Source organism: Plectropomus leopardus, chromosome 14 (genome assembly GCF_026936395.1).
Source record: "Plectropomus leopardus strain MGB_pleo_1.0 chromosome 14, ASM2693639v1, whole genome shotgun sequence".
Taxonomy (NCBI): Eukaryota; Metazoa; Chordata; class Actinopteri; order Perciformes; family Serranidae; genus Plectropomus; species Plectropomus leopardus.
The window spans coordinates 26,054,916-26,073,131 of record NC_142189.1 but is presented as its reverse complement, the minus strand read 5'-3'; the positions used below and the strand labels follow the sequence as shown (position 1 = coordinate 26,073,131).

The window sequence follows — 18,216 nt, the reverse complement described above, 5'->3', positions numbered from 1 at the left end:
CATATTGATACTGGCATTATCCCTATGATGCACAAATGAAAAAAAAAAACACAGTGAGGATGTATCATAATAATCTCAACATTAATACTAAAATATTTATTGATAATAGTGATAGAGTAGTAATAAGAATAATTATGATCACCATTACAATTTTTACATGTATGATTTCCCTTGATTGATGTTGTGTTGCAGTTCCTCATAGTGACCACTAAAGGGAAGCAAATGCTCATATCAGTTGTCTGCTGGTACCCATTAGAAGAAAAAAACAAACCACACATCACTGCTGGTGAGGACCTTTTGACATAAAACAACTGGAGAAGATGGAAGTGTTTCCAATCATCTGTCCTTCACTTGTGTAAATAGGATGACATGGACTATACTGATAACCACATGGTTACTATGAATACAGGAATTATTAACAATAGTGACACACATAGTTTAAGATATATTATCAAACTATGTTTAGGAAATTGTTAAAAAGGGGCAATGCATCACAAAAATATTTAAGAAAGGTTTGTTGCACTATACAGTTTCATATAAACATAAAATAACATTCCTTACCATTTTAAAAAGATAAAGAGTCATGTTTTAATGTACTATAAACAATTACAACTTTCATTATTTAGCTGCTATTAGAAGATTATATTTCTTTATATAAGCTATTGGATGGAATGACTAACTGAAAAACGCATGATGCATGATTGCTAAAAATGTGAAAAAAATAAAATTACTTTCTGCAATCTTAAATGTACCAATCAATGCCATCTTCATTCACTTTACAACATCACACTGAGGTGTTCAAACCCAAGGCCTTTTCAAACACCTTCTGTGCATCCTCAGCGAGTATGTCAAGGAATGTTCTGAGAACTCTGTAGGTGAAGGTGAAAGAGAGGGCCATAGCTGCTGGGATTCCAAGTATTGGAATGAATCTGGACCCTTCCTCTGCTGCCAGTAATGAAGCTGTGCCTGCAACTAGAGTAACCGCCTTCAAAACAAGCTCTGGGGTTATTTTTTCTACTCCAGCCAGTAATGAAACTGTGATGTTACGCAGATCATCCAATGGCACACGTGAAATAACAGCAAGTTTCTGCAGTGACGGGATATCAAGACCAAACCCAAATACCCATCTTGTAACAACACCAACCAACAGGCTTATGTCAACAGCAGCAGAAACCCCTGGAACTGGTACAGCTGCTCCAGCTGCACTACTCATTGCAATGTATTTTATTTTGGAATGAAAAGCCTTTTTCTTCTTGTTGATGACCTCCAGGCTGATGTTGGGCATGGCCAGCAGCAGAACATGCCTCTTGAGTGCAGGAAGTTCTCTCTCAAAGGTGTTCAATGACAGAGAGAAGTCATACAGGTGGGGATCATGGTTGGACACCAGGAAGACTTGAGGAGAGACCACACCTTGTTGTTGAAGACCTGTGTGACCAAAGGAAAGTAAATATCTAAGTTATAAGACAATTAGAATTTTACACATTAAATATGCCTATCTAAGGGAAAATGAGAGTGTTTCTTTGTACACATTTTTCCTGCCACCATGTGCTTTGATTTAGTGGACATTAACAAAAGGATGAAGAAGTTGAAGAGAACAGTTTCATTGTGATGTAATTTGTTGTTTTTTTCAGTCAGTGTAAATATTTTTTCCCCCTGCAATCTGAACTGGCCTCCTCCAAATTACATTACATTGCAGAATTATTATTATGCAGCTCAAATTATAAAGTCAGGAGGGATCTAAAGTTTCATAGTGAGCTGCTGGCTTTGATAGAAATAAGGGATGACCCTGACTTTAATCTAAATAAGAGGACTGCATTTTTAAAATCTGGTATAAAATGGGGCTGATCATATTTGTACGGTTTATAGACGACAGAGTCGTGCAATTTGAATCATTACACAAAGAATATGTCTTGCCACATTCTCACTTCTTTAGATGTTAACAAGTCAGGAGCTACATTGAGAACAGTGGTGTACACAAGAAATCATCCCCTGAGTTTTGGGTTAAAAACTACAAATGTGAGAATATCAAACACCAAATCTCAGCACTGTAAAAATTTAGAAAATGGAAAGAAGAATTAAGAGAAACGTAAGATGACAAAAGGAACTTGACACAGATGTATCAAATACTGATTGGGTATATATAAGCCTATCATCACAGAGGACAACAGCAGCTCAGTTTTGGCGAGAGTTTGCATCGAAATTTAAGATGAGATTCTTTTCATACTGGTCATTATTTATTTCTCTTGTTCTCTTCAGTAGCAGAAAATGATGAACTATTGTGAAAGATTACCTGTGTCATTGGTGACTTATGTGTCACTCTTTGCTTGTTTGTTTGTCTGTTTGTCTGTTTGTTTTTCTGTTTTAGCTGTGTCCCTTTTGTAGGTGTGTTCTTGTTTTTGCTGTATGGTTTAATTGTTTTTTTTCTTTTGTTTGTGTGTTTTTCACCAAGGTGTTATTCTCATTGGGCAAGTGAAACTATATTATCTTGTTTTTGACTTTCAAGCTTTGGAAAAACTTGTACAGCACTGTGGATTGATGAGAAGGAAAGTGTCTGTATTTAACAATGGCCAATAAACACAAAGTTACAAAATAAAAAAGACCAGATTTAGAACAGCTGTAAAGTGAAGTGATACATGCAGAGTCAAAAGGTAACAGTCCCAGTGATGTTGTACTGTATATCATCGCTCACTGAATGTCTCTTGAGCAATGAAATTGCTTGGTTGAAACTAACTGTTGTATAAACACACACATCAAGACGACGCACGCACGCACGCACGCACGCACGCACACACACACACACACACACACACACTCTTGCAAACTACATTTTCATTTCATTATTATTGATGTAAAACCTCAATTTCAAAACAATCACTGGTATGACAGCATTTTTTGTCACAAAGGTAGAAGAGTGGTACAAATAACAGTCTATGATTTTGTTCAAATTTTCATATTACGTTCAACTTTGTAAATACATTGCCAAAACTGTGTTTTGTCATTTTCCTTTAATATTTTAAATATACTGTACTTGTATGGAAAAGTGCCTGATACATTTTGAGTGAAGATAAACTGAGAGGAGAGTTGAGTGACTCACTGAGTATCTCACCTCAGCTACCAAGCGCTCCATTGTGTCACATTTACCAGGTAACTGCAGTTTATACAGACAGTTGTCTGAATAAGGGCCAAATTTTTCTGACTAACTCAATGGTGGGCCAAAATTACATTTTCATCAGGCAAACCTGTCTTTTCCACACAAAAAATTCTCTCATTTTCTACACAAACATGATTTAATAAAGTTATTTATATTAAATCAATTGAATTTGTTACACTGTTATTACAATGTCTGCGTTAGGAAACAGCCAGTAGCCTGGTGATAATAAGGCTGCTGTCTGTAATCACACATACTCTGTTAAGACTTAATGCTTAAATAATAAACACTTTTCTGAGCTTAACTAACGTATTCATCATTTTAAGGTCATTTGCTGTAATGATTTGGTTTCCGTTGGTAACGCAGCCTATTCTCGCGTGACATCCTGATGCTGTTATTGTTTTTTTTTTTTTTTTTTTGCTGAGAGAACGAGATAAAGTGAGACCTTAGTTAGCTAGCTAGTAAGACAAAATGTCATTGTCCAAAGCAGTCAAAAGGAAAGTCGACAGCGAAGGTAGGACGTATAAAGAAGAGTGGAGAGAAAAATATGCATTCATCCTACCTGATTTTATGAACGCCAAGCCAGTCTGTCTCATCTGCAATGAGGTTGTTGCAGTTTGCAAAGAATATAATATCCGAAGGCACCATGAGACTAAGCATGGCAACTTCAAAGCTGCATATCCACTCCAGACAGAGGCGCGAAGGCAGAAAGTTAGCGCACTGACAGCTGGATATGCACACAGCAGCAAGATCCTGGTTCGAGGACTCACGGCGCAGCAAAAGGTGACAAGTGTATCCCTTAAAGCAGCATGGGTTCTAACCCGGCACAACAAACCATTCACTGATGCAGAGGTTTTTAAAGAAGTGATGGTGGCAGTTTTGGAGGAGCTGGCTACTGATAAATCAATGGATGGCGTGATTGCCTCAGTGAAACAGGTGCCTCTTTCTGCGAGGTCAGCTTCCCGGCGCATAGACGCACTGTCGGATGCTGTGCATGGAGTCATTATCAGTGATCTGAGTCAGGCCGAATATCATTTTTTTTTTTTTTTTTATCAATGTCATCTGGTGGGCCAGATATTATTGGCGGCGGGCCAAATTTTGCCCGCGAGCCGCCAGTTGCCGACCACTGGTCTAAATGATGACTGTGAGGGATAACAGCATCCTGTCGGTCCAAATTTTCTCTGCAGGTCAATTTGTTCCAGTAAACATCTGTTGAAAAACTGGAATCTGTCGAGATATCTGGACTGTCCAACAATGGCTCTCACAGGGTCCAAGTGCTCCATTATGTGCGATGTCTAATTGGTATTGTAATTGGTATTCTATTTTGAAAATTTGATAATCAAAATAAGAGAGCAAAGTGAACTGGAGTCAGACAAACATAATAACAAGCATTAGCTTTATATAAAGACACTTTTTTTTTTTTAAACTAGTTAGACTGTAAGACTGACATTAATCTCACTGCTGTGTCATCACAGAAGACACTTACCTTGAATGCAGTATTCCCTGATGTCTTCAAGAGTCATTTCTTTATTGAACTCTGACCTCTGTTTTCTTTCCTCGTTATGTAAGTCATTGTCGATCTTTGAGCGAACAAAGTAGAACTTTTTCTTCATCTTCTTAATCTCCTCAGCGAGCATCGCATCATTTACACTGAAGCGATCAGCTGAGATGATGATGAAGAAGTCAAACCTTTCAAATCCAACAAGCTTCAGGTATGTGTCCTTGGAAAATTTCTGGTGCCAACACCAGGAAGATCCCAGAGTGTAACATTGGGAAAGTTTGGATGGGAGTATGGTGTAACCTCTGTGGTGATTTCCTTAGTAGAACCAGTTGGGGCGGCTCCTTCATCCCAATCATCTATGCCTCTGAAGGCATTAATAAAGCTGGATTTACCAGAGCCAGACTGTCCTGTGACAGCAATATTTAGTGGAGTATTATTCTCCTTGTCCAAATACTTCTGGATCATTTTAACAGCCAAGGCTGGATTTTTGCTTTCTAATGCTTTTTAATGTCTTCAGTTGTTTTGTAATCAATTGGATCCTCCATGATAATCCTTGAAAACTGGAGAAAAGGATAAGAGAAGTTAAAAGTTATTGTTGTCTTTTGGGAAATAGAAAAAAATCTAGTAATAATGATAATAATAATACAAAGGACGGTAAAATATTTCACATTAGCCCGGACATTAATATTACAATGTATTATAGTGTGCCTGCTTTAGACAGTGATAAACAGCGTTCTTATATATTTCATCTAAATAAAAACTTGTCTTTTGCTGAATATTAGAAGCTACTCACCCTGGAGTCTTAATGTTGAAACAGATTAGACAAGAGTGCAGCACCCTGAGTTATGAAGTTGTTGAGCTGCAGGAAAAATCGACATCCAGCTTCCTCAATCCTGTAAAAAACTTTAGAAAAACTTGTCAGAGTTCAGATGTTTATAGTGAAGACAGTAACCAATGAAAACATCTTACTATAAATGAAGGACACTTGATTGGTTCTCTGTAGCAGCTGACTTTCAAGAAACACACACAGTTACAAGAAACATGCAGAGCAAAAACACCACACCCAGCTGGCTCTGCAGGTGATAACACTTCACCATTGTCTTCTGACTTGACAGCTTTTGGTATTCATTAGGAGTTGTGTTAGTAATTTCTGGTTCTTGGTGTAAGTCAATCCATATTCATGAAGAGCATAAACGTTTATGTGAAAAAAACAACAGCAAACAAATAAAATCAACCAACCAAAAAAGTATAGTTACTGAGTAAGTTTGGATTTTAATATTTTTGCAGGAAAATCTTATTTTTATTTTGATATTACATTTTTATCGTTATTTCCTTTTAAATCTATTGGCATAGAGTCCCAGTTCCCAGATAGTCTTAAAGATCTGTCCTCTTCAAGACCTTACACCATTCTCTTCTTTTCTCTTTTTTTATTGTTTGTGTGTTTGTTTCGTAAGAGCTTGGGCTTCTTTGAAGACTTTTGATGTTGTAAACCTTTTTGGGACATTAATTATAATACCACCCCATTTCATAAACAAATAATAATAATTTTGAAGAAGAAGAAGAAATTGTAATATAGTTCAACATTTTTTGGAAACTTGGCAGAAAACCGGCAGTCTCCTGTTTTCAGCTAGGAGAAGATGAGGGCTTCCTGTGAAGAAACCACTGTTCAAAGTTGTTCGTAATTCAATGCATACTCCATGTTTGACATCAGATGAGTTGTGATCCAGTCCAGGTTTGAGCTGGTTGGTGCCTTTGTCTTGATCCAGTTCAATTTTAAACATAGTGGTAACACCTCTATTCCTCTACGTTCTCTGTGGTCTACCCTCGTCTGAATCCCAATAGGCTCACAATTCAGTCATCACTAGATCTCCCTCCACAGATCACATCACTCCCATTTTTCAGCTAATTCACTGTCTTCCTGTCAAATATTGTTTTGATTTCAAGATTCCCAATTTTAAGACCTTTCATAACCTATCCCCTCTGAAACTTTCTGAACTCCTTCATACCCACACACCCTCCTGCAGCACTCAGCTGGTACAACATGCCACATGCTTTAGCCAAACTCCGTCTCCTCCTCTCCTCTGCTCCACTCAGGACATCAGTGTGATATCATCTGTTCCCCTGACCTTTGAACTCTCTCCAGCTGACCATCAGTTGCGTTTTCCCTCATCTCTTCCGATCTGCTGTTGTCACTAGAAAAGCTTGTCAAGGTTCAGACAGATATAGTGAAGACAGTGACCAATGAAAACATCTAACTATTTATGAAGGACAGTTGATTGGTTCTCTGTATCAGCTGACTTTCAGGAAACACACACAGTTACAGGAAACATGCAGAGCTGCAGACACCACACCCTGCTGGCTCTGCAGGTGATAACACTTCACCATTGTCTTCTGACTTGACAGCTTTTTGGTATTCATTAGTTGTTGTGTTAGTAATTTCTGGTTCTTGGTGTAAGTCAATCCATCTTCATAAACAGCATAAACTATACTATGAAAAAAAAAGTAGTTACTTTGTTAATAAGAGCTTGGGTTTGTTTGAAGCCTACTGATGTTGTAAGCCTTTTTGAGACATTATTTATAATCACACCCTTTTTGATAAATAAAAATAAAAATTTTGAAGAAGAAGAAGAATGAGAATAAAACCATTTTTCAGCCAGAGAGATGAGGGGCTTCCTTTGAGGAAACCATAAAAGTTGTTAGTAACTCAGTGCATACTCAATGTTTGACATTAGACTGGTTGAGATCCAGTCCAGGTTTTGGCATGTTGATGCCTGTTGGCTCCCTCACAGTCCTGTTTGTCTTGATCCATGTCAAATCTAAACATACTGGTGACACGTTTCATTCCTCTGTGTCCTGTGTTGTCTACCCACGTCTTTACATCCTGTGCTTTTATGTTTAATTATGAAAATATCTTTTAAATTTTCTTGCTGTACTCTGTTGTATTTCTTCAGGTCTACAGCTGCTGAAGTGAGTCTGACCAGCTTTTCTAACTTGATTTGATGTGTTCAATGTGTGTTTTTGCTGTGCTGTCACATAAATAATAAACATCCATCCGCCAAAATGTGTGAAAACTAAAATCCTCTTCAGTTACCGTTACAGCTTCATTGGTTGTTTTTGTTTTGAATTAAATTTCACCCCAGATGTCACAAAGTGATGGGAAATGTGGAAAGAACCTATAGCTGATGATAATGTCACAGGTGTGAAGTGTGACTTTAAAGGATAAAACAATTCTTCTCTACTGGGGAGTTGCACTGACAGCATGCAGACGAGAACTGCAGTTTAAACGGACTAAACTGATCAGCTAAAAAACCACTTAAAACATTTAAAACACGGGTTAAAATGTTTCCTCCTCCTCTCCTCTGCTCCACTCAGGGCTTCAGTGAGATATCATCTGCTCTCCGGCCTTTGCACTCTCCAGCTTTCAGCCTGGCTGTAGGTTGGTGTCTTCCCCTCGTTTTGCCGTTGAGTCTTGTGTACTGCAAGTCTCTTCCACTTTGCTGTTGTCACTGCAGCTGTGCTCCCTGGTCTCCTCTTCTCTCCTGTCTCATCCACTCAACCTGCATTTGTTAATTAGCTGAGAGGATACAGGTGAGGAAAGGCACTCCCAAAGACACTAGTGCACCAATCAAAAACCGAGGAAGCCTAGAAGTAAGCCAAGAGTGTCCCCACCCAAATCAGCACCACCACCAGCACACACACACAATGACAAACATGAGCACTGATGTAAACACATGTATATGTGATTAGATGAGACACTTACCTTGAATGCAGTCTTCCTTGAATTGTTTAAGATTTGTTGCTTCGTTGAACTTTGACCTTTGATGCCTTTCCTCATCATGTAAGTCTTTGTCAATCTTTAAATGCAGAAAGTAGAACTTTTTCCCCATCCTCTGAACCTCATGAGCGAGCTTCACACTGTTTTCTTTCAAGTGAGTTTATGAGAAGATGCTGAAGAAGTCAAACTTTTCAAATCCAACAGGCTTTAGGTATTTGTCACCTGGAAACTTGGTGGTACCGGTACCAAGAAGATCTCAGTGTAGCATTGGGACAGTCTAGATGAGAGTATGATGTAACCTCTGAGGTGGTTTCTACATAACCAGTACAGGCAGCTCACTGGTCCCCGTCATCTATGCCTCTGAGGACATTAACAAAGGTGGATTTGCCAGAGCCAGACTCTCCTGTGATGCCAATATTTATCGAAATATTATTCCACTGATCTTAGTACTCTTGTGGATCTTTGCAGCTGCTGAGGAAGGTTCGTTGGTTAGCAGCTCTTCTTTACTTACTCAAGTGTTGGTTCATAATCAAATGCATTATCAATAGCACTCATGTAAAATAATGAAAACAGAAAATTGTTGTGCTTTGAATTTTGATGTGGTGACATGCAGAATATAAAATTTGCCCTCATTTAATGATGCATAAAACACATTAATTCTGAGCAAGATATGCCAAGTTAGGAGATTTCATTTGAGTTAATGAATATAAAAAATATAATAACTTGTGGAGTCTACACAGTAACCTAAATCAAGACCTGCAATCAGTGATCTTTAATGAGCAGCAAAAACCATCAAAACATGCAAAGTTGAATTCAGACACGTATCCATTGTGTCTTTGTTCCTTTGTGACCTCATTACACGAGACTACTAATACACCACATGAAGAACAGTGCAAAGTTTGTTACATAATATGAAGCAGTGAAAAGCACAGCAAAGCCAAATATTTAACTCGTGTTTTCCCATCAGCATTATCAGTAAAATCACCTGCTTTACAACAAACATGGAGAGGAGAGGTTTGTTTGTCACTGAGCTGCACCCTTTGGCACATGCACTGGCACTCATTCAGACAAACTATTTCCCTTAGTTTTATCAAGATTTAAGTTTTATCAGTTTATCAAGATCTGGTTCAAGCTATGTGACATTTCAGCTTCAAAATGAGAATGTATGGAATGGAGTGCAAAAAAGAGTACTGATACGTGGATACATTTTAGGCTTTATGGCAATACAAAAAAATTATATCACTCTGATATCGCTAAATTAATTTATACTTGGAAAATACAAAACAATAAATGAGCAGCTGTTATAATAGTGCTGAATTAAGAAGCCTCTGTCATGCAATAACATTGAAAAAGTAATGCTATATTAGAGTTAAATAAAATATTGTTATAATTACATAAATCAAAGCGGAACCTCCGGTCCTTTCATGTTGAAGCACCTAGCTCTGGCCCTAAGTATTGACGTTCTGCTTCTTGAGGCCTCTGATTGGCATAAATAATGTGTTACTTGATTACTTTCAAAACTGAAACTGGCAGGAGGTGAAGTGAATAAGAACCCAAATGCAGAACACCAAAAAGATGAAAGACAAAAAGCAAGTTTTAATGCTGATAATGTCTAAAAACAAAAAAGTATCCAAAAACACAACATTCAGATGAAAGAAACTAAGAGAAATTAAACTGAAACCAACCAGAACACAGGAAGAACTCCTGTAAAGGACACAGCAGGAACACGATAGGATGCAGCAGGGAACATCAGAGCAGGAGCAACAAGAGGACAAACACAAGCAGAGACAACAGATGGAAGGACAAGGGACACAAGAACAGAAGGGAATCACAGGGATTGGTTCACTAATGAAGGTGTGGCCTGGGACATTCGGGTGGAGCAAACAAGACAAACAGAACAGGGCTGCAGGAGAGACGAACAAGACAAGACAGACAAGACTGATACAAGACAGGAGACACTAATTAGGGAAACACTAGGGAGGAAAACACACAAGGACGGGGAGCAAAAGCAGACATGACACAAGAGGAGTGAAAATACAAAATAAAACAAGAAACAGAACATGAATACAAAGGAAACAAGAAACAACAGACCACCTCAAAACAAAGTCCTCAATGAACTCCAAACCCCAAATCATCACAGAAAAAACAAAAAATCAAAACTTCATTCATTTTATAATACATCCTGTCAAAACCTACTATCATCTCCGATTGTACAATCGTTGATTTGTTTATTGGTTGAGTGGTTAGGTGGTTTTCATGTCATATAAAGGTTAAAAGTCTAAATCCTGCTTTTGCCATCCCACACTTAGTTTGAATCTTTGCATATTCCGCAATTATTTTTGACACTGTTCACATTGTAGCACAATTTGTGTTTAAATTTAGAGACCTGGATAACATCATAGATCTAGAATTAAGACCATATTGATACTGGCATTATCCCTATGATGCACAAATGAAAAAAAAACACAGTGAGGATGTATCATAATAATCTCAACATTAATACTAAAATATTTATTGATAATAGTGATAGAGTAGTAATAAGAATAATTATGATCACCATTACAATTTTTACATGTATGATTTCCCTTGATTGATGTTGTGTTGCAGTTCCTCATAGTGACCACTAAAGGGAAGCAAATGCTCATATCAGTTGTCTGCTGGTACCCAGTAGAAGAAAAAAACAAACCACACATCACTGCTGGTGAGGACCTTTTGACATAAAACAACTGGAGAAGATGGAAGTGTTTCCAATCATCTGTCCTTCACTTGTGTAAATAGGATGACATGGACTATACTGATAACCACATGGTTACTATGAATACAGGAATTATTAACAATAGTGACACACATAGTTTAAGATATATTATCAAACTATGTTTAGGAAATTGTTAAAAGGGGCAATGCATCACAAAAATATTTAAGAAAGGTTTGTTGCACTATACAGTTTCATATAAACATAAAATAACATTCCTTACCATTTTAAAAAGATAAAGAGTCATGTTTTAATGTACTATAAACAATTACAACTTTCATTATTTAGCTGCTATTAGAAGATTATATTTCTTTATATAAGCTATTGGATGGAATGACTAACTGAAAACGCATGATGCATGATTGCTAAAAATGTGAAAAAATAAAATTACTTTCTGCAATCTTAAATGTACCAATCAATGCCATCTTCATTCACTTTACAACATCACACTGAGGTGTTCAAACCCAAGGCCTTTTCAAACACCTTCTGTGCATCCTCAGCTTAGTATGTCAAGGAATGTTCTGAGAACTCTGTAGGTGAAGGTGAAAGAGAGGGCCATAGCTGCTGGGATTCCAAGTATTGGAATGAATCTGGACCCTTCCTCTGCTGCCAGTAATGAAGCTGTGCCTGCAACTAGAGTAACCGCCTTCAAAACAAGCTCTGGGGTTATTTTTTCTACTCCAGCCAGTAATGAAACTGTGATGTTACGCAGATCATCCAATGGCACACGTGAAATAACAGCAAGTTTCTGCAGTGACGGGATATCAAGACCAAACCCAAATACCCATCTTGTAACAACACCAACCAACAGGCTTATGTCAACAGCAGCAGAAACCCCTGGAACTGGTACAGCTGCTCCAGCTGCACTACTCATTGCAATGTATTTTATTTTGGAATGAAAAGCCTTTTTCTTCTTGTTGATGACCTCCAGGCTGATGTTGGGCATGGCCAGCAGCAGAACATGCCTCTTGAGTGCAGGAAGTTCTCTCTCAAAGGTGTTCAATGACAGAGAGAAGTCATACAGGTGGGGATCATGGTTGGACACCAGGAAGACTTGAGGAGAGACCACACCTTGTTGTTGAAGACCTGTGTGACCAAAGGAAAGTAAATATCTAAGTTATAAGACAATTAGAATTTTACACATTAAATATGCCTATCTAAGGGAAAATGAGAGTGTTTCTTTGTACACATTTTTCCTGCCACCATGTGCTTTGATTTAGTGGACATTAACAAAAGGATGAAGAAGTTGAAGAGAACAGTTTCATTGTGATGTAATTTGTTGTTTTTTTCAGTCAGTGTAAATATTTTTTCCCCCTGCAATCTGAACTGGCCTCCTCCAAATTACATTACATTGCAGAATTATTATTATGCAGCTCAAATTATAAAGTCAGGAGGGATCTAAAGTTTCATAGTGAGCTGCTGGCTTTGATAGAAATAAGGGATGACCCTGACTTTAATCTAAATAAGAGGACTGCATTTTTAAAATCTGGTATAAAATGGGGCTGATCATATTTGTACGGTTTATAGGCGACAGAGTCGTGCAATTTGAATCATTACACAAAGAATATGTCTTGCCACATTCTCACTTCTTTAGATGTTAACAAGTCAGGAGCTACATTGAGAACAGTGGTGTACACAAGAAATCATCCCCTGAGTTTTGGGTTAAAACTACAAATGTGAGAATATCAAACACCAAATCTCAGCACTGTAAAAATTTAGAAAATGGAAAGAAGAATTAAGAGAAAACGTAAGATGACAAAAGGAACTTGACACAGATGTATCAAATACTGATTGGGTATATATAAGCCTATCATCACAGAGGACAACAGCAGCTCAGTTTTGGCGAGAGTTTGCATCGAAATTTAAGATGAGATTCTTTTCATACTGGTCATTATTTATTTCTCTTGTTCTCTTCAGTAGCAGAAAATGATGAACTATTGTGAAAGATTACCTGTGTCATTGGTGACTTATGTGTCACTCTTTGCTTGTTTGTTTGTCTGTTTGTCTGTTTGTTTTTCTGTTTTAGCTGTGTCCCTTTTGTAGGTGTGTTCTTGTTTTTGCTGTATGGTTTAATTGTTTTTTTTCTTTTGTTTGTGTGTTTTTCACCAAGGTGTTATTCTCATTGGGCAAGTGAAACTATATTATCTTGTTTTTGACTTTCAAGCTTTGGAAAAACTTGTACAGCACTGTGGATTGATGAGAAGGAAAGTGTCTGTATTTAACAATGGCCAATAAACACAAAGTTACAAAATAAAAAAGACCAGATTTAGAACAGCTGTAAAGTGAAGTGATACATGCAGAGTCAAAAGGTAACAGTCCCAGTGATGTTGTACTGTATATCATCGCTCACTGAATGTCTCTTGAGCAATGAAATTGCTTGGTTGAAACTAACTGTTGTATAAACACACACACACGCACGCACGCACGCGCGCGCGCACGCGCGCACACACACACACACACACACACACACTCTTGCAAACTACATTTTCATTTCATTATTATTGATGTAAAACCTCAATTTCAAAACAATCACTGGTATGACAGCATTTTTTGTCACAAAGGTAGAAGAGTGGTACAAATAACAGTCTATGATTTTGTTCAAATTTTCATATTACGTTCAACTTTGCAAATACATTGCCAAAACTGTGTTTTGTCATTTTCCTTTAATATTTTAAATATACTGTACTTGTATGGAAAAGTGCCTGATACATTTTGAGTGAAGATAAACTGAGAGGAGAGTTGAGTGACTCACTGAGTATCTCACCTCAGCTACCAAGCGCTCCATTGTGTCACATTTACCAGGTAACTGCAGTTTATACAGACAGTTGTCTGAATAAGGGCCAAATTTTTTCTGACTAACTCAATGGTGGGCCAAAATTAAATTTTCATCAAGCAAACCTATGTTTTCCACAAAAATAAATTTCACTCATTTTTCTACACAATCATGATTTAATAAAGTTATTTATATTAAATCAATTGAATTTGTTACACTGTTATTACAATGTCTGCGTTAGGAAACAGCCAGTAGCCTGGTGATAATAAGGCTGCTGTCTGTAATCACACCTACTCTGTTAAGACTTAATGCTTAAATAATAAACACTTTTCTGAGCTTAACTAACGTATTCATCATTTTAAGGTCATTTGCTGTAATGATTTGGTTTCCGTTGGTAACGCAGCCTATTCTCGCGTGACATCCTGATGCTGTTATTGTTTTTTTTTTTTTTTGCTGAGAGAACGAGATAAAGTGAGACCTTAGTTAGCTAGCTAGTAAGACAAAATGTCATTGTCCAAAGCAGTCAAAAGGAAAGTCGACAGCGAAGGTAGGACGTATAAAGAAGAGTGGAGAGAAAAATATGCATTCATCCTACCTGATTTTATGAACGCCAAGCCAGTCTGTCTCATCTGCAATGAGGTTGTTGCAGTTTGCAAAGAATATAATATCCGAAGGCACCATGAGACTAAGCATGGCAACTTCAAAGCTGCATATCCACTCCAGACAGAGGCGCGAAGGCAGAAAGTTAGCGCACTGACAGCTGGATATGCACACAGCAGCAAGATCCTGGTTCGAGGACTCACGGCGCAGCAAAAGGTGACAAGTGCGTCCCTTAAAGCAGCATGGGTTCTAACCCGGCACAACAAACCATTCACTGATGCAGAGGTTTTTAAAGAAGTGATGGTGGCAGTTTTGGAGGAGCTGGCTACTGATAAATCAATGGATGGCGTGATTGCCTCAGTGAAACAGGTGCCTCTTTCTGCTAGGTCAGCTTCCCGGCGCATAGACGCACTGTCGGATGCTGTGCATGGAGTCATTATCAGTGATCTGAGTCAGGCCGAATATCATTTTTTTAAATTTTTTTTATCAATGTCATCTGGTGGGCCAGATATTATTGGCGGCGGGCCAAATTTTGCCCGCGGGCCACCAGTTGCTTTTGATGACTGACATTAATCTCACTGCTGTGTCATCACAGAAGTCACTTACCTTGAATGCAGTTCTCCCTGATGTCTTCAAGAGTCATTTCTTTATTGAACTCTGACCTCTGTTTTCTTTCCTCATTATGTAAGTCATTGTCAATCTTTGAGCGAACAAAGTAGAACTTTTTCTTCATCTTCTTAATCTCCTGAGCGAGCATCACATCATTTTCTCTGAAGCGAGTGTCTGAGATGATGATGAAGAAGTCAAACCTTTCAAATCCAACCAGCTTCAGGTATGTGTCCCTTGGAAAATTTCTGGTGCCAACACCAGGAAGATCCCAGAGTGTAACATTGGGAAAGTTTGGATGGGAGTATGGTGTAACCTCTGTGGTGATTTCCTTAGTAGAACCAGTAGGGGCGGCTCCTTCATCCCAATCATCTATGCCTCTGAAGGCATTAATAAAGCTGGATTTACCAGAGCCAGACTGTCCTGTGACAGCAATATTTAGTGGAGTATTATTCTCCTTGTCCAAATACTCCTGGATCATTTTAACTGGAGGCTGGATTATTGCTTTCTAATGCTTTTTTAATGTCTTCAGTTGTTTTGTCATCAATTGGATCCTCCATGATAATCCTTGAAAACTGGAGAAAAAGATGAGGGAAGTTAAAAGTTATTGTTGTCTTTTGGGAAATAGAAGAAAATCTAGTAATAATGATAATAATAATACAAAGGACGGTAAAATATTTCGTAAATATTTAGCCCGGACATTAATATTACAATGTATTATAGTGTGCCTGCTTTAGACAATGATAAACAGCATTCTCATATATTTCATCTAAATAAAAACTTGTCTTTTGCTGAATATTAGAAGCTACTCACCCTGGAGTCTTAATGTTGAAACAGATGAGACAAGAGTGCACCACCCTGAGTTATGAAGTTGTTGAGCTGCAGGAAAAATCGACATCCAGCTTCCTCACTCCTGTAAAAAACTTTAGAAAAACTTGTCAGAGTTCAGACATTTATAGTGAAGACAGTGACCAATGAAAACATCTTACTATTAATGAAGGACACTTGATTGGTTCTCTGTATCAGCTGACTTTCAAGAAACACACACAGTTACAAGAAACATGCAGAGCTAAAAACACCACACCCAGCTGGCTCTGCAGGTGATAACACTTCACCATTGTCTTCTGACTTGACAGCTTTTTGGTATTCATTAGGAGTTGTGTTAGTAATTTCTGGTTCTTGTTGTAAGTCAATCCATATTCATAAAGATCATAAACTTTTATGTGAAAAAAACAACAGCAAACAAAAAAAATCAACCAACCAAAAAAGTACAGTTTCTGAGTAAGTTTGGATTTTAATACTTTTGCAGGAAAATCTTATTTTTATTTTGATATTACATTTTTATAGTTCTTTCCTTTTAAAACTATTGGCATAGAGTCCCAGTTCCCAACCAGTCTTAAAGATTTGTCCTCTTCAAGACTTCACACCATTTCTATCTCCTCATGTTTTTTTCTCTTTTTTGTTTGTTTGTGTGTTTGTTTCGTAAGAGCTTGGGCTTGTTTGAAGACTATTGATGTTGAAAACCTTTTTTGGACATTAATTATAATACCACCCCATTTGATAAACAAATAATAATAATTTTGAAGAAGAAGAAGAATCTGTAATATAGTTCAACATTTTTGGAAACTTGGCAGAAAACTGGCAGTCTCCTGTTTTCAGCTGGGAGAAGATGAGGGGCTTCCTGTGAAGAAACCACTGTTCAAAGTTGTTAGTAATTCAATGCATACTCCATGTTTGACATCAGATGAGTTGTGATCCAGTCCAGGTTTGAGCTGGTTGGTGCCTGTTGGCTCCCTCACAGTCGTCTTTGTCTTGATCCAGTTCAATTTTAAACATAGTGGTAACACCTCTATTCCTCTACGTTCTGTGTGGTCTACCCTCGTCTGAATCCCAATAGGCTCACAATTCAGTCATCACTAGACCTCCCTCCACAGATCACATCACTCCCATTTTTCAGCTAATTCACTGTCTTCCTGTCAAATATTGTTTTGATTTCAAGATTCCCAATTTTAAGACCTTTCATAACCAATCCCCTCTGTATCTTTCTGAACTCCTTCATACCCACACACCCTCCTGCAGCACTCAGTTGGTACAACATGCCACATGCTTGAGCCAAACTCCGTCTCCTCCTCTCCTCTGCTCCACTCAGGACATCAGTGTGATATCATCTGTTCCCCTGACCTTTGAACTCTCTCCAGCTGACCATCAGTTGCGTTTTTCCCTCATCTCTTCCGATCTGCTGTTGTCACTGCTGCTGTGATCCCTGGTCTCCTCTTCTCTCCTGCTTCACACACCAAACCTGCGTTTGTTAATCAGCTGAGAGGATACAGGTGAGGAAGGACACGCCCACAGACACCAGTGCACCAATCAAAAACATGAAGCCCAGATGGAAGCCCAGAGTGTCGCCACCCAAAACAGCACCACAACCAGAACCAGTTAACACACATCCCCTCACACATACACACACACACACACACACACACACAAACACCACCTATGACATCCTATGACACTAAGTCCCTGTGACAGCAAACATAATCCCTGCTAAACAACAGGAATCCTACTGTACTCTATAAATGTACTCTATAAACCTAATAGTAAGAGGGTAGTTTACACACAACATGTAGATGCAAGGCTGTCGTAAAACAGTGTACATTAGGAAAAAGGTAACACCTGCACACTTACTAAATGCCACATAAGTTTAGGTCACTTCAACCTAACAAAGATCCAAGTAGGATTGGAACATCTTGAATAAACTTGTGTGGCATGGAGTAAGTGTGCAGGTAATACCTGTTTCCTCATGTACTCTATAAACCAAGACCAGCTGGTGAGTTTAGTCAGCATGTCATGCCCTTCTGTAACACATTCATTGGTTAGTTACAGTACATATAGAAGCAAATGCTATCGTTTATCCAAGCAAACTTCTATTGCATTAGCTTCACCCAAGCAGTGTGTTTTTTCCCCGGGGGTTCCTTTTATTAATCTTTACACACAGCTGAAACATGATGAGGGCTTTCTGTTCATATGCTAAGCTGAATAGAAATCGACTGTAATGGACAGC

General features: G+C 38.2%; 2 protein-coding genes and 2 pseudogenes across 3 annotated transcripts in view; all 4 read right to left on the bottom strand.

Moving 5' to 3' along the window:
• LOC148187492 (interferon-inducible GTPase 5-like) overlaps positions 1–18,216 on the bottom strand; it is a 49,755-nt gene that overhangs the window by 11,680 nt on the left and 19,859 nt on the right. The gene's annotated exons all lie outside the window — the stretch shown is intronic.
• LOC148187496 (interferon-inducible GTPase 5-like) lies at positions 65–5,547 on the bottom strand. The gene is made up of 3 exons (XM_088087299.1): positions 5,443–5,547; positions 4,635–5,209; positions 65–1,425 (listed from the first exon to the last, which is right to left on the bottom strand). The coding sequence occupies exons 2-3, from the start codon at positions 4,783–4,785 to the stop codon at positions 785–787; spliced, it is 792 nt and encodes a 263-aa protein (XP_087943425.1). The 5' UTR covers positions 4,786–5,209; positions 5,443–5,547; the 3' UTR covers positions 65–784.
• LOC148187495 (interferon-gamma-inducible GTPase 10-like) lies at positions 5,178–10,174 on the bottom strand (annotated as a pseudogene).
• LOC148187494 (interferon-inducible GTPase 5-like) lies at positions 10,001–17,568 on the bottom strand (annotated as a pseudogene). Its single transcript, XR_015778623.1, has 4 exons — positions 17,337–17,568; positions 15,969–16,034; positions 15,156–15,730; positions 10,001–12,262 (listed from the first exon to the last, which is right to left on the bottom strand). The product of XR_015778623.1 is annotated as an interferon-inducible GTPase 5-like (transcript).